The 20,558-nt window shown below is 36.7% G+C and overlaps 1 protein-coding gene across 14 annotated transcripts in view; it reads left to right on the top strand.

Annotated features, from left to right (window-relative positions):
* PATJ (PATJ crumbs cell polarity complex component) overlaps positions 1 to 20,558 on the top strand; it is a 305,718-nt gene that overhangs the window by 133,806 nt on the left and 151,354 nt on the right. For 13 of the 14 annotated variants that reach the window (XR_009451968.1, XR_009451967.1, XM_059689351.1 and 10 more), the window contains 3 exons: positions 3,558 to 3,668; positions 8,735 to 8,812; positions 14,379 to 14,478. Coding sequence is in view for 12 of the 14 variants with exons in the window: in XM_059689351.1 (XP_059545334.1) it covers positions 3,558 to 3,668; positions 8,735 to 8,812; positions 14,379 to 14,478 (289 nt within the window). In the remaining 2 variants the exon portion in view is untranslated. The remainder of the gene's footprint in view (positions 1 to 3,557; positions 3,669 to 8,734; positions 8,813 to 14,378; positions 14,479 to 20,558) is intronic. The other variant, XM_059689342.1, reaches the window with a different exon arrangement.

Here is a 20,558-nt window from a genome sequence, read left to right as displayed (position 1 = left end):
GTTTAATCACAAGTGTAGCCTTGCATAACCACCACCACAATCAAGAAACTCAACTGGCCCTAACTGGTTGGCTTGGTGGATAGAGCGTCAGCCTGCGGACTGAAAGGTCCCAGATTCTATTCCGGTCAAGGGCACATGCCCGGGTTGCAGACTCAATCCCCAGCAGGGGGCATGCAGGAGGCAGCCAATCAATGATTCTCTCTCATCATTAATGTTTCTATCTCTTTCTCCCTCTCCCTTCCTCTCTAAAATCAATAAAAATATGAGGAAAAAAAGAAACTCAACTGTGTCATTACCACAGGACTCCCTTGTGTTACTACCCTTCTATAGCCACTCCTCTCCCCATCCCTAGTTTCTGGCAACCACTAATCTGTTTCTCCATGTCTGTAATTTTGTTATTTCACAGTTGTCACATAAGTGGAATCATTCATTATATCTCTTTTTGAAATTGGCTTTTGTTCACTCAGTGTAATTTGGTTGAAGTTTACTCAGTTTACTGTCTATCAACTGTTCATTCCTTTATATGGCTGAGTAGTATTCCAGGATATACTACAGTTTAATCTTTCATCCATTGAAAGACATTTGGGTAGTTTCCAGTTCTTGGCTATTCTGAATAAAGTTCCTATAAACATTTGTATACAAGTTCCAGAGTGAAAATGAGTTTTTGTTTCTCTAGGATAAATGCCCAAGAGTGCAATTGCTGGGTTGTCTGCTATATTCAGTTTTAGACTTGAACTGTCAAGCTGTTTTCCAGAGTGGCTGTACCACTTTACATTTCCACCAACAATGTTTGAGTGATCCAAGTTCTTTGCATCCTCACCAACATTTGGTGTTGTCACTGTTTTTCACTTTAGCCATTCTGATAGGTATTTAGTGATATCTCATTATTTTCATTTGTGTTTCCCTAATGGCTAATGATTAATATTAAGAACTTTTCATGTGCTAATTGCCATCTGTATATTCTCTTCTGTGACATGTTTGTGCATGTCTTTTTTCTGTTTGCTAATTGGAATTTTCATTATTTCATTTTTTTAAATTTTGGGTTGTTTCCCCCCACCACCATCTTTCCCTGCTGTCAGTTGAAAATAAAGTATTCTCTCACTTGTCCATCATCACTTTTGCACATACTAGTAAGAACCCACTGTTTTGTCTCAGATTTGATAATTTGTATTTCTTCAAACTCACTGTAGACTTGAAATGTTACACTTTAATATATAGCTTGTCAAGCATAGTCATTTGTTTACTTTTTTCCCTGAAAAGTATTACTTGCTTGTTTAGTTTTCTAAGTAAAGCATAATACTTCTTTCTGTATTGAAACAATTGTATGAAGGATTTAGGTCCATATAAATAATTTTTTATACTAGGAAGTTTGAATTTAATATAATTTTTAGGAATGGCTATTCATCTGTGTTAATGGACACACTGTTGGGTAGATATTTTTCTGTTGTAATAGGACAGATTTCCATTCCCCCTTGCCTAACTTCCCAACTTCAGTGATTCCCATTTAACTCTGTGGAAAAGGGAAACAAAGGCTGGTTGTGACTGGAAGATGAAGTAATTCTCATGTGCCTCTACTTCTCTCACTGTTGAATGCGTTGGGGATTAGGTTATTTATAAGAAGCTTCATCAAACTGTTGTGACAGCTTTTAAGCTTCACTTTAAATTTCTTCTCTATGTACATTATTCATTTAATATTATTCCTATTCTTCCTCACTCAAATGAGAAGAGAGCTTTTACAGAGCATTAAAATCTTCCAATAGATGTCTGGTAGAATAAAAAGCCTTTTACTAGTAGACCTGCATGATGTGGCTCCAGCTGCCTCCCTGACCTCACCTCTCTTCTTCTTCCCCATCTTTCACCATTCTTCGGACTCACCTGCCTTTAAATCCTTCTAACACACTAGGCTTCTGTCTCCTACCTGAGGGCCCTGGCTTCTCTGTCCCTCAGCTTCTAGGGTACTCCCTTTTCTCCTTACTCTGCTCAGATTCAGCTACAGATCATCCTAATCACTCCCTTGCATACTCTTTCAACTCCTTTGATCCTCTTTTCTTTCCCTGAACTTATACAACTCTGCTTACTTCAGGTCTCTAGCCTCACCAGAGAAAATAACTGCCATACTGTCTGGTGGAAATTCATGACCACTCCCTCAAGTGGGTCTTTAGTTCTGCCCTGCAATCTGTAATATCTCCCCAGTTATTTTTTTCTCCTACTTCCCTGGGTAACTATTTCAAACCTCCTGTACCTCCCCCTCAGCCTTAATCTCGCTGTATGGTCCTTGTTTCTTATTTCATTGACAAAATAGAAGCAGTCAAAAGGGAACTTCCCCTTGCTCCCACTGCATACCAATCTTTTGTCCTAACAGTATCTGTAACAACAAATGAACTATTTGTGCTTCTATCTAAAGCAGCGGTTCTCAACCTGTGGGTCGCGACCCCTTTGGTGGTCGAACGACCCTTTCACAGGGGTTGCCTAAGACCACCCTGCATATCAGATATTTACATTACGATTCATAACAGTAGCAACATTACAGTTATGAAGTAGCAACGGAAATAATTTTATGGTTGGGTCACAACATGAGGAACTGTATTTAAAGGGCCAGAAGGTTGAGAACCGCTGATCTAAAGCCAATCTCTAACTTGTGCAGAAGTCATTCCCTCTTCGCTATCCAAGGATTGGCCTCTACAGTGGTCACTTCTCTCTCTCATTCATTTTGCCTCTCTACTGCATCATTATTGCTGCAATAGCTCCCATCGTAAAAACAAAAACCTGTCTTGATCCCACTTCCCTCTCCACCCACATTCCTATTTCTTTAGTCCCCTTATGGCAAAGCCATATTCACAGATTGTCACTATCCACTGACCATAAGCCACCCCAACAATTACCAAGGCTTTGTTACATGATCTGTTTGAAAAATTGGTTCTATTAAATATGTTTGTTAAATAAAGGATGTCTTGGAGATTACGGGCATGTTCTCAAATTAGATTCTCTGAGATTTGTATAATAAGGAGCCATTTACCCTTACCCAAATTTATTAAGCACAAAATATGCCCGAAGAGGGAACCTACAGATATTTTCATACTTCTTTTTTTAACAGAATTTAAGAAATGTTCAACCGCTTAATTGTGATAGTGGACAGTTTGCCTGAAGTAATCATTCTTCTCAGTGTGAGAGAAGATGCCAGAGAGATCCCCACCTTTTCCTTCCCCGACCCAGAACTATGTACTGTGTTAGTGACAGGGGTGACATTATAGGCTCAGAGGCTTAAGGTTGTTACTGACTAAGCTACTATTTTGAGTAATTACATTTAACCAGGGCTATTGCTATTATGATTTTTGTCTTGTTTACTTTTCTTGGAGGTAATACGGTACTTCTGTAAATGTGTTCCAGAACAGCAAAGCTTTTTATGGGCTAATCTTATTTTTTCCTGACTTTGGTTTACTAGTAATTCATTAGACTCTGGCAGCTCTCATAACTATATAATACACATGAACGTTGAATTGACCTATCCACGGTATCTACCACCTCTCTAATGCAAATAAATGCCTTCTGTGTTGTAGGTGTCTGGAGTGGATTTGCAGAATGCCTCACACAGCGAAGCAGTGGAGGCCATTAAGAATGCAGGAAACCCGGTGGTGTTCGTTGTTCAGAGCTTATCATCCACTCCACGAGTAAGCTTTCGTTTATGTTTTCAAAGAGTTTATAAATATTCTCTGTATCTGTAAACCAAGCTTTAGCCTCCAAGTATTTTTCCACGTATTTCCATTTTTACTATCGCCTAGAAAAAGCTTTGGCTTCATAAACATTTAGTTATTCATTTCAGTTTCTCCATTGTTTTCTCCAGTTTTGACCTCCTAATTAAATTTGAGTCATTCCAGTGTGTACTGGTATAAGTCACAGTCTGTGGAAATAAACAGGCCTGTTTTTGATTTCTTGATTCCCTATTTACCAGCTTTGCTTAACTTGGAGGCAAGTTACTTGGTTTATAAAATACTTTGGACATAAAGAGGGTCAGGTATAAGAACATTCTAGTGATACCATCAAATGTTCTGTATATTTATTAAAGCATGAGGTGCCTCGTTGCGCAGTAGGTAGCGCGTCAGTCTCATATTTATTAAAGCATGTATACAAGCATGCTGCCCGGCGGGCATGGCTCAGTGGTTGAGCGTCGACCTATGAACCAGGAGGTCATGGTTTGATTCCTGGTCAGGGCACATGCCCGAGTTGTTGTCTCCATCCCCAGTGTGGGACATGCAGGAGACAGCTGATCAATGATTTTCTCTCATCATTGATGTTTCTCTCTTTCTCCCTCTTCCTTGCTCTCTGAAATCAATAGAAATATATTTTAAAAAATACAAACACGTTGTATTGTAAATTCTGTTGGGATTCTGAATTCAAAATGGCTGTATTTAATCATAACATTTTTTCTATAATAAATCACTCTTTTGGTATAGAATTAAAACTCTGATATGCAGACATCTGTGGCAGGATGAATATTTTATATTGCAGTGCACAGCAGCAATGTCACCTTTAAGCCCTGTAACTAGACACAATGTTTATTTCTTTTTAATTTTATAATGGAAGGCATCTGTTCAACACATTGTATCTGAACAGGAGGGAAGATGTCATATACTTTTTAAAATTTACATTCCAATATAGTATTGCAGTGCTTTTCAACATTTTATATGTCAAGGCATACAGGAAATAATAATTGTATGTCAAACTGGACAAACAGATGCCCCAAAGGCCAGGACATCAATATCCTATTTCGACATACTTCTAACCTGCCTGCTTCAGCCTCACCCCACACGGGCAGCTCCGCTCCGGCGCATTGCGCTGCAGTTCAGCCCCTTTTGTCTTAGCGCTGTGTTTCTGCACCATCAGGACTAGTTGAGAGAGATGAACTGAATAAAGCCTTCTGATTTTCATACCATTCGAAATTCAAGATTTTTTATTTTTATTTTTATTTATTTATTTTTTTTTTAGGGAATCTACTTCTAAACTTTTATAATATCACGAAAGTAGTTTACGCCATCACTTTTATTTCTGGAAACTGAGTTCAGTAGGAAAATTGGCATGATTATTTCTCACCAAATGATACTTCCAAAGAAACCATTTTGAACTAGAATGAGCCAATCAAATTATACATTTATGAGGCACTTGTGAATGCCCTGCCAAGAAAATGTTGAAAGCATTCACATAGGTTATAACGTCCACCTAAAAGTGCAGGCTTCTGTCCAGCCTTTGCTGGGGAGCTCGGGTGGATATTTTCTCCTGGATGACATAAACAGTATAATTTCTCTCAACTCCTCAAAAAAAAGAAAAAGAAAAGCTCTTCAGCATCGTGCCATGCTCAAGTCACTCATCCCCGCTTTTAACCCCTATGTTGTGCATGTGGTTCATCAAGCATTGCACCCTCTGTGGTCCTAGCCAAGGGAGCATGTTCAAGTGATGGTGTTAGTTACTGTGCCCATGACTTGTTCCTTTTTTTTTTTTTTTTTTTAGCACAAAGTGATTCCTGTTGAATGAGCCAATGAAAGGGATCAAGGTTCACATTTTTACAAAATGGTGTTCTCTTTGGCTCACTCATTGTTGCAAATAGTATTGATCATCACAGAAATAGGAAATATAGCCAAATGCGTTATCACTTTTTACCAGTTTGCATTTCTATGAGCCTTTCCCTCAAAGTCCCCAAAAGAAGTCATTTTCTAATGGCAGGCCCGATGTCTGTGCTGTGGTCACATGGAAATCTCATCAACACTGTGCGGTGTTCAACATTGTACTTTCATTTTCTTTGAGTTGTATTTTATTTTATTTTTTTACACTTGTGCCTTTAACAGATGCTTTACATGTATCAACAATATATTACCTTTTTAATGTAACCTTTTTCTCCTGAATTTCTCGAGTGTGTTTTCAGCATACTAGAAAGAAATGCATGTATCTATTCAGATTTACTTTGCAAATGCTTATTTGAGAGCAGAACCCATGATTTATACTGCATTCCTGTATAGATAGTTTTTATGCCACGGTAATGTTTCCCCCACTTAATAATATAACTACATTTAACAGGGGCATTGTGTATTTTTTAAGTCTACCAGACCTGAGGCCCCCAACGATAACTGTCCCCTACACCTGGGCTCCTGAGCATTAAAGAGAAAAAACCAACATGACATAGAAAAATGTTAGTTACATGCAAACAAGTGGTTAGAATAAGATGGAACTTGGAGACATTGTAGAAAATAGGTCTACCTTTCATCTACCTTTCATCTAGCACCAATATTCCACCTAAAAATCGGTACAGCGGTCTGGTGGGGCAAACCCTGTTGGCTCTGTCTGATGTGGCTTAGTTGACTGGGTGTTGTCCCATGCACGAGGTTGCTGGTTTGATTCCCTGTCAGGGCACATGCCCAAGTTGCGGGCTCAGTCCCCATAAGGGGGTGTGCAGGAAGCAGCCAATGGACGTTTGCTCTCCCATTGACGTTTCTCTCTCTCCTGCTCCCTTCCTCTCTCTCTAAAAATCAGTTGGAAAAAAATCTGAAGGAGAAAAAAAACTTTTGAAATTGGGGTCATCCCTTCAGTTTATTAAATGTATTTTGTGTTGTTTTTTTTCCCCTATAGTCCATTTGTACTTCCTAATACCATTGTTTCATAATGGTGCCTACATTTTTTGACATATATTTTGCATATTAATCATATACAAATATATTTTTTACTTTCACAAGAAAGAGGCTCTCTTTTACTTTTCTTAAAAATATAGTCTTCTTGCCCTAGCTGGGTTGGCTCAGTGGATAGAGTGTTGGCTTGAGGACTAAAGCGTTCCAGGTTTGATTTCAGTCTCCAGGGCACATGCCCAGGTTGTAGGCTCGATCCCCAGTAGGGGCGTACAGGAGGCAGCCAATCAATGATTCTCTCTCATCATTGATGTTTCTATCTCTCCCTCTCTCTTCTTCTCTGAAATCAATAAAAATACATTTTTTAAAATGTAGTCTTCTCGCCGAAACCGATTTGGCTCAGTGGATAGAGCGTCGGCCTGCGGACTGAAAGGTCCCAGGTTCAATTCCGGTCGGGGGCATGTACCTCGGTTGCAGGCACATCCCCAGCAGGAGATGTGCAGGAGGCAGCTGGTCGATGTTTCTCTCTCATCGATGTTTCTAACTCTCTATCTCTCTCCCTTCCTCTCTGTAAAAAATCAATAAAGTATATTTTAAAATATATATATATATATATATATATATATATATATATATATATATATATATATATATATATATATATATAAATGTAGTCTTCTCAATAAGTCTCTTGTCTTCCACATTTTGCATGATACATGTACAGAAATATAGTTTTCTGCTATTCGAAGAAGAGTGTAAACCTTATGAAGGGCAACTGACATCCTGTCTCATCCCAAAGCTCTGCCATTCAGCTTAAGCTGGTTTTTCCGTGGGAGGACGTAGGTCCAGTGTGGGCAGATACCCTGACTTGTCAGGGAGGCAAAGTGTTCTGTTTTGTTTTAAGATTCTGTAGGACAAGAAACATGCTTATAGATCTAGCATTTTTTTGAGCTCTGATTTAGGTTGTTGTGTGTATTAAATAGAGAAATAAATATTAAGCACTAGCACGGCATCTATTCACGTAGGAAGCACTGAATTTATGGTGATGTATCATCTCATTTTTTACTTAAGTGAAACATTTCTGAGACTTTTTTTATATATTCCAAAATTAATTTCTGTAGAAATAGCCTAGGGTGAGGATTAACAGAAAAACACACAAAACAAACACACACAAAAAGTGAAAAAAAATTAACCCTAAATTGCATTTAGAAAGAAACTTTTTCTTTTTTATTATTATTATTATCCCTAGATAGGTAGTTTCTTTAAATTTGTGAGAAAGGAGATCTGTTTTTTTCTTTTAATTTTTATGTTTGTCATCAGATTTTTATGCCAAGATTATTTGTATTTGCCATTTGAGGAGCCTTAATAAAAAAAAAACACTAAAATTTTAATATTTTCCTAAGGTGTTTCAATAGTTTTATAAAAAGTAATCTATGCTCTTGGTACTATAAAGAATTCAAGTTATTTCTATGACGTTACACTCTTTCATTCATGTATAAATATTTATTGAGTGCAAATATGTATTAGGCTCTTTCTGAGCACCAGAGTTACAGTGATAAATCACACTAAATTCTTATTGGGCTTTTATTCAGTGATGTAAATAAAGATTTGAAATTCATTTTTATGCTAATAGTAATAGTGAAATATTTATTGACTGTGCGCAATTGTGCTAGATAACATACTTGAACTGGGGTACAATGATGAATAAGGTAAATCTATCCAATAAAAGATACATCCTATGTTCTAGGAATTAACTCAGGTCACCTCTTATACTGAATTTTGCAAAATGCGATTTTTGGACAGCAGTCAGTATCATGACTTTCCTTTTAGTCTTTTTCATCTTCACTTTCTGGTCCCATACTCACAAGCTTGTGGATCACACACACCCCTTGATCACACACACACACACACACACACACACACACACACACACACCACAATTTAAGATTTATATTGCTTATCAGATTTTCCAGGTTGTATTGTTTGCCTTGAATTGCGCTTCTCATGTCTTTACATTATAGGTGAAGTCAAAGAATTCATTAACTTTTTGAACTGTTTTTTTAAAACTACATAAATAAATGTAATGATTGTGTCGTTTAAATGTTTTCCTTTTTTCTTGGTGGTAGGCCATTCCTGGTGTGCATAACAAGGCCAACAAAATTGCTAATAACCAGAACCAAGGCACCCAAGAAAAAAGAGAAAAGGTAAGTTAAACCTCTCAAGCTTTTAAAAGATGTTTTTTTATTTCTTTTTGCCTATTTGAGCTACAATTAATCAGAATGTTATTTTTTTAAAAAATATATTTTATTGATTTTTTACAGAGAGGAAGGGAGAGAGATAGAGAGTTAGAAAGATCGATGAGAGAGAAACATCGATTAGCTGCCTCCTGCACATCTCCTACTGGGGATGTGCCCGCAACCCAGGTACATGCCCTTGACCAGAATCGAACCCAGGACCTTTCAGTCCACAGGCTGATGCTCTATCCACTGAGCCAAACCAGTTTCGGCCAGAATGTTATTTTGATGAGTATCTGGGTAGCAGTACTATATTTAGAATATTTCCTTTCTGTGAACATAACTGGCCCAGACACCGAGTGGAGCATAGGTGTAAAATGTTATAAAGCACCCCTCAGCCATTGTCATCTTTATCTTTCTTTTCTACTCAGCTGGGCGAGTTGTCTGTTTATTCCCAGAAAACACCTTGCACACCTGAGAGTTTGTGAGACTTTGACCTTGGTGTTCTCTCAGCCTGGAAGTTCATTTCCCACTTTGGTCTTCCTTTTTATCCTCCAAGGAGCAGGTCAAAGGTCATCTGTACTGAGAAAACATTCATTACCATCCAGCAGAATTAGTCATCCATTCCTGTTTTCCCACCTCTATTCTAGTAGAATGAGTTATTCTAAAATTTATTTTAGGCTATAATGTCAAGAAGCAATGAATTTTCTTTTTTCCCATAAGGATAACTGATTATCCCATTCTTTAAAAATAGGCCCTCCTTCATCCATGGATATACAAGACAACCTCTGTCCTATCAGGTTATCAGGGGCAGTCTGTTTCTGAGCTTTCTCCTTGTCTCTCCAAGCACAAATGCTGCACTACCTACATAGTAAGCCTGATAATAAATCTTGCCTTCTAAGAGAACGATTTTCTTCACACATTTTTTCTTCTTTAGAAGTGTTTTATCTATTCATGTCCTTTTTCTTTTCCAGACAAATTTTAGAATTGGCTTGTTGAATACCATCAAAATAGCTCTTGGGTGATTTTGGTTGGAATTGTGTCAAACCTATAGGTTAATCTGGAAAGATACCTCCTTATAATATTGAGCCTTCTTAACCATTAACATGGTATATCTTTTATATACCATTTTAGAACTTATTAAATTTTTCTTTTATTTCTTTCCATTTTTATAATTTTCTTCAGCAAGGTATTGTAATTTTTTATTTATTCCTAGACATCCTTATATATTTTTAAATTGTATTTTCTGTTTGTTACTAGTGTGTAGACATAAAATTGATTTTTATATATTTATTGACATCTTGTAACATTATTCTCTTATTCTTTTATAATATAAAATCTAGTGTAGAACACTGCAAAAACCAAAATGCTAAAAAAAAAAAGATTAATATCTTTCATAAACCCACTACCTAATGATAAACTTATTAAATATTTCATGTAAAGCCTTCTGGTGTCTTTGGGTGTGTGCTCTATATGTATCTATGAGGCATTTTTATTAAGAATCTCAAATTTTAAAGAATTTAAAAAAAAGAATCTCAAATTTTAATACTATGTCTATAGATTTTTATTTCTGGATTTTTGATATAGCTAATAATAACTGCTTTGATAAAGGCAGTTTTATTTTTTCTATACGAATCTTTCTTTTTCTTGTTTTATTATATCTGCTAAGATCTCTAATATGTTTAATATAAGTACTGATAGCTAACATTCTTATCATTTTCCTCCTGATATTTAAGAAAATGCTTTTAATGTTTCATCATTGAATATGATGTGTGCTGTAAATTTTTGTAGCTAACCTTTAAGGTTAAGGGTATATTCTCTTTTATTCTTATTTTGCCAAGAATTTTTATAATGAATGGCATTGTCATTGAATTTTTTTAAATTATTGTTTCACTGAAATAATTGTGTGTATAATTTTTTTCTCTTGAATCCCTTAATGTGGTAAATAATCCACATTAATAGATTTTTGTTCTGTTGAACCAATCTTGAATTCTTGTCTTAAACCTAATTTCATCATGATCCTTTTTGCCCATTGCTAATATTTCTTTACGGTTTTGCATCAGTGGTCATGAATGAGATTTTTCTCTTATGTACTGTTCTATCTGGTGTTGGTTATATGAGACTATTAAAATAAATAATGAACAGTCCGAATATTTTCTTTTTGTCTTTCTCTTTGTTTTAGTTCTCTGAAAGTTTATATAAAATGGTAATTATCTATTCCTTAAATGTTTGGTCAAACTAGCCTACAAAGCCATTGAGGTCCTGTGTTCTCTATGTGGGAAAAATCTAAAATATGGATTCAGTTCTTTAATAATTATTGAACTATTCAGATTTTCTATTTCTTTTATTTTTTATGGACTTCAGAGAGGAAGGGAGAAGAGAGAGAGGAGAGAGAGAGAGAGAGAGAGATGATGATGAGACAGAATCATTGATCGGCTGCCTCCTGCATGCCCACATTAGGGATCGAGCCCGTAAATTGGGCATGTTCCCCTACCGGGAATTGAACCATGACCTCCTGGTTCATAGGTTGATGCTCAACCACTGAGTCACACAGTCTAGGCTCTATTTCTTTTAGAGTCAGTTTTGGTTACTGGCTCTTTTCTAGGAATGTAATATCGCCCTTTTACATTTGTTGGCATAAAGTTGTTCAGGCATTCTTTTCATTTGTATTATCTATACTCTCTCCATAGTAGTTGGTTTTTCTTTCTGACTATAGTTTATTATTTTACATTTCTTTCTTAATTAGTCATGAAGTTATTTTCTATTTAATTCCTCTTTTTGAAGTATTAACTTTTGAACCATGTTAGTCTTCTCTGTTGTATCTTTATTCTGCTTAATTAATTTTGTTTTCATCTTTATATTGCCTTATTTCTTTGTTAGCATTTGTTTTCCTCTTTTCTTGCTAACAATCTTTAGCTAGCTATAGAGCCTGTTAATTTTTAGCCATTCTTTTTTAAAATAATAATTTATTTTCCTTCTAAGTTTTAGGTTGAATTTCTCTTGTTCAGTACTAAGCTTTTTTTAGCTCCCAACATGATTTCTTTATTACCTGTTTATTTATAAATGTATGTTTGAATTCCTATTGGAATATATATAATTTCAGGAAAGAAAACCCATATAAAATTATGCAAAATGTACAGGTTCTAGGTATTGACTTAACTCATTAATGAGGGAACTAAACAGGATGATTAGCCTTGTTCAGAGAGAATTGGAAGAGGGAAGTATTTATAGTTGCTGAAAGAGAATGCTTAAATAAGACTCAAATTTAGATACAATGCTGGTTAATGTCTTACAGGGCAATAAAACTGTAACCTTTGGAATTATACTTTCTACAGGACTGAAATAATTTGCCTCTCTACCAGGCAAAATTAATATGCAATGCTATTGGACATGAACCAGAAAAATGCAACTTTTTCTATAAAAGTTAATATTGTCAGGGAACCTAAACAGATTGAGTGACAACCAGTTATTTACTGAGATTTTAAAAAAGCCTACTTTGTACCAGGAACTATTCTCAGAGCTGAGGATGCCACACTGTGTTGCCCTCATGGAGATTATATTCATGTGGCCTCCTTGTACATACCCAGCTCCAGCCTTCATTGCTAAGGGGAGAGCCAACCCTGCCTACACCTTTGTCTCATGTGCAGTAGAAAGATGCCCCAGGTATCTGGCAACCCACATTCAAACTAGAGGAAATCCAAGACATGTGTATCCTATATTCTTCTCCAGAGTGCTGGTAGAGTTAATTAAATAATCAGTTGTGTAAACAATTCCCTCTTAAATATAAAAAAGTGCTATTAAAGATTTATATCTTTTAATATTTTAAAAGCTGGCTGTCCTTGTTCTGACTATTGTCTTTGACCTAGAATGATCTGGTTCTGAGGAAAAGGTTTTATGGAAAAAAATCATTTGCTATTTTTACTGTACACTTAACTCTTAATTTTTTTCAGCAAAAATTAAGGAGACACTGTGATCAATTTATGTATATATATTTTTTAATCCTCACCCGAGGATTATTTTTTCCATTGATCTTTAGCGAGAGAGTGGATGGGAAGGAGAAGGGGAGTGGAAGGGAGGAGAGGAGAGGAGAGGAGAGGAGAGGAGAGAGAGAGAGAAGAGAAGAGAAGAGAAGAGAAGAGAAGAGAAGAGAAGAGAAGAGAAGAGAAGAGAAGAGAAGAGAAGAGAAGAGAAGAGAAGAGAAGAGAAGAGAAGAGAAGAGAAGAGAAGAGAAGAGAAGAGAAGAGAAGAGAAGAGAAGAAAGACATCGATGTGAGAGAGATGCATCAACTAGTTGACTCCCACATATGCCCTGACTGGGGTTAGGGATCAAACCTGCAACCGATGCATGTGTCTTTGACCAGGAATCAAACCTGAGATTCTTTGGTCCATGGGTTAAAGCTCTAACCACTGAGCAAAACAAGCTGGGTCAAATTTGTGTATTCTTTTGCTACTTAATAAGCATTTTGTATTTGGCATCTACCTTCAACATTCTTGAATTTTATCAATTTTTGGATTTTCTACATAGATATGCAGTATTGCTTTTGTTAGACACTATTTAAATAAAGTCAGGTGTGTGTTTTCCTTTATGGATCCCAAATAGTGTTCTCTGTTTTGGAGGAACTTATTACATGCCTGCTTTCTGTAATGGCCAGTTCATTGTCCATTTACTGAAGTATATCCTGCCATTAGTGGTTTTATCATATAAATCATAATTGAATGTACTTTGTTGAAATCCTGTAGCAAAACAAATCTTAATCCAATTGTTTTGGAATCTGTGGAGTGTTCGGATCTCTGCTCCCATTCTTTAGCAGCTTGGCTCTCTATAAAGTTTGGCATGTTTTATTTTTCCCAGCGTTCCAGAAAATGTCTACGTTCTCTGAAGGTAATCTGACCACAGAGTTTTCTTTTGCTTTAATTTGAACAAAATATTGATGTGTTGTATCATTCAGCATGTAAATTTAAAAAATACTTAGAAAAATATGTATTCATCATAAAGATTTCTTTCTTTTTTTATACTTTGAAATGTGTTGACTATCTACAAATTATAAATGAATAACTTTTCAGTGAGCAAATCTTGGTATTTCAAGTATGTTTCTAAGAATGAAATCTATCTTTTACAATGGAATGAAAAAGTGTAAATAATTGTAGAAATAATGTAGTGAATATTTTTTTACATTTAATTTTGAAATGTCTTTCAATTGAATTACTTGGTTTAATAACAAAGACAATTAAGCTTTATAGCATAAAGAAGAGACATGTAATTGGCTTTCTTACTGGGAAAAGGTATACATTCTTCTGGGCAGGTCTACAGTCTTAAAAGCTGTGCTTTTGACTTCCTGTTCTCTTTATTGGGGTGTTTACATCACAGAGTCACTTTTACATAATACCATAAGTAGGAGAAAACAAATTACATTTGTTTTGTAATCTTCCTGAAATAGCTGAAGTTGGATACATATTGTCTTTTTATCCTATTTGCCATTGAAGAAGAGGATTGTGCAAAGGCCATTTACCCTTCTCTCAAATTTTGCATCTTCAGAGGCAAGGAACTGCTCCGCCTCCGATGAAACTGCCGCCTCCTTATAAAGCTCCGTCTGAGGACAGTGATGACAATGAAGAGGAATGTGCACTTACCAACAGTGAGTTCCTTTCCGTTATTCGAAGTGGGTGTAGAACTTGTTAAATTGTGCTTTAATGACTGCTGTCAATTGTCAAATGCAGTGCTGTCGGTACTTAGAAAATGTGCGTGAATATATCATACTAAACGGAACTTTTTGTGACTTTTCCTAAGCTTTCCTCTTTGACAGTAATATAATATTAGAGTGAATATCACACTATTTTACCTACATTTCATCCTGCGCTTACTATTTGGTTGTGAATACAATAATGCTAAGAAGTCCTTGAAATTGCATTTGGCCCACAATAACTGGAATTGGATGTCAGTTCTTGATTACTTACCCTACTAAGTGGATGGTGATGTTGCTAATACAAAATTCCAGAAGGCCTACTAAGTCATATGTTCTCCTTTAGAATTCCTTTCATGATTTTCTATTACATTAGCTATATCATATATACATATCTTTATTTAAAAGAATTTGCATTTCTTTTATGCATGTAAAGTATATGTAGTTAGATCTGATTGCTGTTTTATAAGGAATTTCTTTTGGGGGCGATGAAAAGAAATATTATGTATATCTTTCTTTAAAAATATTTTTTATATACAGAAGGGGAGTTTGATATAGAAATTGAAAGAGTTGCACTTCTGATATGTGATCTTCAGAAGCAAAGAACTGCTCCGCCTCCAATGAAAGTGCCCTTGTCTATGAAAATAATGGGACCCACATCACAGGGTTTTGATGAGGGTTAGAATAAGATGATAAGGCTTTTAGCCTGACATATAGTGAATCTTCAACAAGTATTATAGCTCTTATTATTGTTAATAATAATTATTAAGTTAGCTCTATATTTTTCTAACTATAATAAATGTTTACATAAAAGTATAAATACAAGTTTATAATAATTTAGGTGACTTTATAAAAGTTTGGCTCCTATTTTGTGATTTTACAGAGTCTTTTCTCATACATTATTTTCTTCATTCAACAAATCTTTGTTGAAAGCCAACTGCTTTTTACTAATAGTGTTAATGAAGTAAGTCTGCTATGAAATGAATAACATAGCTTCCTTTATCTTGGTGGGGTCACCGGCCTGGAAAGGAGGATACAAAGGCATGGGAACAAATTTTGATAAATGTACTATAGTGCCTTGGTTTTCAGCCTCTTTTGGAGAACTGCATATAATGGATACTATTGATACGTGTGTGCACATATGTAATAAAATCCCTTGTTTGGATATAGATATTAGGACAGCCAGGGCAGAGTGGAGATAGCTTGTTGATTATTCATAGTTTCTGCGATGCTAGGGTGCCCATAGTTGCATAGTTGTTAGGAAACTTGGTTTGGGCATGTGACTAAGATTACATTCTAATACTAGTTCTACTACTTACTTGTGAATTCATGGACAAGTTACTTAACCTTTTCCTGGATCATACTTTCTTATCTATAAGGGGAGGAAGGGGGGGTATCTTATTATAACTTGCCTTATAGGATTTTTGTGAGAATTAGAGGGGGAAAAACATTTAAGGAGCTTAGGATAGGGATTGTGATAACTAGTAAACACTCAGATTTCCATGTGCCAAACCTTCACATATATTAATAGGTCAGTTAACATAATAACTTTGTGAGGTCTCTAATTACACAAATAAAGAAACTGAAGCTCAGAGAATTAAGGAGTATGTCCAAACTTAAAAAAGCTAGTAAATGGAGTGTACACCCAGGTACTCAGACTCCAGAACCTGTCCTATCATCTACAGTTCCCATTACTTAAAACCCATTAGTATAGCAGAAATAGGTACAAAGTGATTGGAGGTTATCTAGTCAGTAGTACTTTGATGCCATAAAATAGGCAGAGCACAGTATTCACCTGAAGTTCAAAGATCATGGGTACATCTGTATTCGCACATATGCACACAGTCATGACATTAGTGGGGTTCAGGAAGAACATCAGTTTTCACTCATCACAGATCCACCATCTCTCCCAACAACCAGCAGCCCCGCCCTGCTGAGCTCAGGATGCCAGCAGAATCCGGGACAGACTGAGTTGTACGGGAACCATTTTTTCCTCATATACACAACCCGTGCAGAGCTCTTCCTTCACATGGACAAACTTGGTCTGTTTGGGCAAGATAAACCGTTGGCCTCATGCTGATGACTCCCTGAGACCCAGCCCCACCACAAAGGCCTGTGGACACCAGGGGGGCAGGGGGTGGGGGGTAGCAGCTAGACTTGGCAAACCCCAGGACTTTTGCTGAGTGGCCTCAGACCCAGCACTGGCACCAAGTTTGAACCTGTATCAGTCTGGCGAACACCACTTGCCCTTGGAGACTCACTGAGAACCTACCTCATGTAACTCCAGTACTGCCAGAGGCTCCTTCAGTGACTGAGCCTAGAAGCAGCCGGCAGGTGGAGGCAGATCTCGGGTGCCTTGGGCTTTGGCTGATCTGCCCGCAGACGCGGTGCTGGTGGAAGCCAGCCTTGATGTGCAGCTTGGTCCTTCCCACACACCCAGACCCAGCAGAGGCAGCCGCAAACTGTGGATCACTTCGTAGCTCCAAACAGGTTGCTCAGGACCAGTCACAGTCAGAGTCTGACACTGACCTGCACCAGAGTCCCTCCCAAGAGGCCCTAGAACTAACACACCCAGTTGTCCAGACAACATCAGAGCAGGATCCAATTAGCCTCACAAGTGGCATATTCAAAGGGTCTTCTCAGCAGGCAACAGACCCTCTTGAAGTGAACTCCACTTCGTGTGGTCAGCACCTACATTGCAGCTTGTGCACTATGGTTGAGGCCAATCCTGAGGGTCCACCCCACGCACAAATAGACCAATAGCAATCAAGACTCAGTTACAACAGGAGGGAACCCAGAACCCACACAAGGGACATTCCTAGAGCACCCAGCTCAGGTGATCAAGGAGACTGTGCCACTGAGTCCCACAGGACACCTACTATATACGGCCACCTTACCAAAACTGGGAGATATAGCAGATCTACCTAATATATAGAAACAAACAAAAAAAGACAGCCAAAATGGGGAGACAAAGAAACATGCCCCAAATGAAAGAACAGGAGAAATATCCAGAAAAAGAGCTAATGAAATGGAGGCAAGCAATTTACCAGGTATAGAGTTCAAAAAAATGGTTATAAGAATGCTCAAGGACTTAATGAGAACTAGAAGGAACTTAGTGAGAACTACATGAAGAGAACATAAAAAAGAACCAGTCAGAAATGAAGAATACAATATCTGAATTGAGTAATACATTTGAAGGAATAAACAGTGGTTTAGATGAAACAGAGGACTGAATCAATGACTTGGAAGACAAGGAAGCAGAACACATCCAATCAGACCAGCAAAACGAAAAAAGAATTTATTTTATTTAATTTTTAGTTTCAGTTTGCATTTAATATTATTTTGTATTAGTTTCAGGTGTACAGCACAGCAGTTAGAAAATTATATACTTGACAAAATGCAACTCTTTCTTGATCAGCCAGTGGGTTGCAACTTGCAGTATGAAAACACACGAATTGCTGGTTCCCACTCCATTTCTGATTCCTTACATCTGGAAGGGCCTAATAATTCACAAATGGTACAGTTGTCAGTCTCAAAAATTTAAAATCTTTGTCAATAATAAGTAAGGCTATATGTGAATTGCACATATGAAAAAGTTTTCTGGTCAGTATTATCTACTTAAGAAATATGATAACAATTTCCTAATAGCAATAAGAAAAACTAGAAAATACCTAGGAATAATACAATTAGAAATGTAAAGCTCATGGCAGTGATCCATAATTATGTTAGTCATTCACTCTTTGACAATGTGATGAAAGCTATAAATCCACTCCCAGAAAAATGTCTGCAGATATATGGAAACATTGTCACCCATGTGCATGCACGCGCGCACACACACACACACACACACACACACAGCATTTTAAATAGAAATAGGCATCATTTTGCCTATTTAGTGGTAATCTTGAAGCTCATTTAAGAATTCATGGGCTGCAGGTTAACAATCCCTGTAGTTAACTATGGAATTTATTAAAGAAGATTGGGGAGGGGGGGGGAGTAGAGATATATTATTTTCCTGTTTGGAATACTCAGTATATTTTAGATTTTAATTATTTCTAAATTAGTCTATAAGTTTAAGGTAATTTGAATCCAAATCCGAAGTGTGTATAGGCCTTTAAAAATATATGAGAATTTCATTGAAAATTGAGTTGGAAATGAAATGCTAGACAGCTTTGCAAAGTGTCCCCTAGTATCTGAATATATTCTAGAGTGGTGGTTTTCAGACTCAATTTGGAGCTTTTAGAAATGACTTGGAAGTGTTTCGGATTGTCAAAATCAGCTTTTCTCAACTGTGGCACTGTTGCCATTCTTACCAGATAATTCTTTGGCAGGGGGTGGGAAGGAGCTTGTCCTTTACATGGAAGGATGTTTAACAGCATCCAAGGTCTCTACCCACTGGGTACCACCATTATTCTCTTTCCCACCCCAGTGGTGACAGCCAAGAATGTCTCTACATATTGCCAGGTGTCCCCTGGTCTAAATGGATGGGAGTTTCTACTGTCATTTATTAGTTGGGGTGCCTACTGCACTGTATTGTATAGGATAGTCCCATATAATGAAGACTTATCCTGCCCAGAGTACCAGTAACCCTTGTGATTAGAAACATTGTTTAAAACTGTGGTAATTGCCGAAACCGGTTTGGCTCAGTGGATAGAGCGTCGGCCTGCGGACTGAAAGGTCCCGGGTTCGATTCCGGTTGGGGGCATGTACCTGGGTTGCGGGCATATCCCCAGTGGGAGATGTGCAGGAGGCAGCTGATCGATGTTTCTCTCTCATCGATGTTTCTAACTCTCTATCTCTCTCCCTTCCTCTCTGTAAAAAATCAATAAAATATATTTTAAAAAAATAAATAAATAAATAAATAAAACTGTGGTAATTAAATCACTTAGTTTTTGCATTAAAAATTGTCTAGAAATAGACTTGGGTGTCTATTTAGAATTTAGAACATAAAAAAAAAAGTTCTTTTTTAAAATAGTAGATAGCATTTAGATTAATCAGTAAATGATGGGATATGTAATTATTTGAGAAAAAATGTAGAGATCTTCACTTCTCACCAAAATTACATATTAATTCTAAAAGAATCATGTGCTATAAGATTATTAAAATATAATTTTGGTACAGGGAAAGGCCTTTCATATTATTATAAAAGTAAATAATCATGTTTTTTATATAAACATTTAAAATATTGTGTATATACATATACATAAATATAACTATAGTCAGAAGAAAACAACATGTATAACAATAGAAAAACAAGCAAAGATCAGACTGTGCATAACCAAAGAAACAGATATGGGTAACAAGTACAATAAGTCTGTTCAGCCTCACTAATAAGAGAAATGTAAAGTAATTAAAAAATCAGATTATATGGCTATCAGATTAAGATTTTAAGAATTAATATTTCTCATTGTTGGAAAGGTTGTAGAAAAATAAGAGTTCTTATATGCTGTTGGTAGGAATATGAATTCAGGGGCCTCTTTCTAGAGACCCATTTGGCAGTATATACAAAAAACTTAAAAGTGCATATTCTTTGACTGAATAATTCAGCTTCCAGTGATATAGCCTAAGGAATTCATTGTCCATGTGTATGTATATATATCTACAAAGATGTTTACTGAAGCATTTTTCACTAATAGCAATTATAGTGATATATACTATATGTATTTAGTACATAATATAGTCTTGATTAAGTCACTGAATTTCTAAGCACTTCTAGCCATTTGGCCTGAGACAAGTTGCATCTCTTTTCCTTTAATTTCCTCATTTGTAAGATGGGGATAATAATAGTGCTCATTTCACTGGGTGGTTATGAGAGACTAGAAAAGATAAAATGCTTATATACAAAGTGACATATAGAAAGTACTCTTGAAACGTTAGCTGCTACTCTTTATTATTTTTAACGAGGGGCCCAGTGCACGAATTCATGCACCTTGAAAGGAACTGTGGGCAGCAATACTACGGTGGGCACAGAGGCAGGTCTCGGCCCACCCTCTGCGCCCTCTCCTGGCCCCTCCTGCTGTGGCCCCCAGTCCCAT

Source organism: Myotis daubentonii, chromosome 3 (assembly GCF_963259705.1).
Source record: "Myotis daubentonii chromosome 3, mMyoDau2.1, whole genome shotgun sequence".
Classification (NCBI taxonomy): domain Eukaryota; kingdom Metazoa; phylum Chordata; class Mammalia; order Chiroptera; family Vespertilionidae; genus Myotis; species Myotis daubentonii.
The sequence above is the reverse complement of the archived record's forward strand: the minus strand, read 5'-3'. Positions and strand labels throughout refer to the sequence as shown.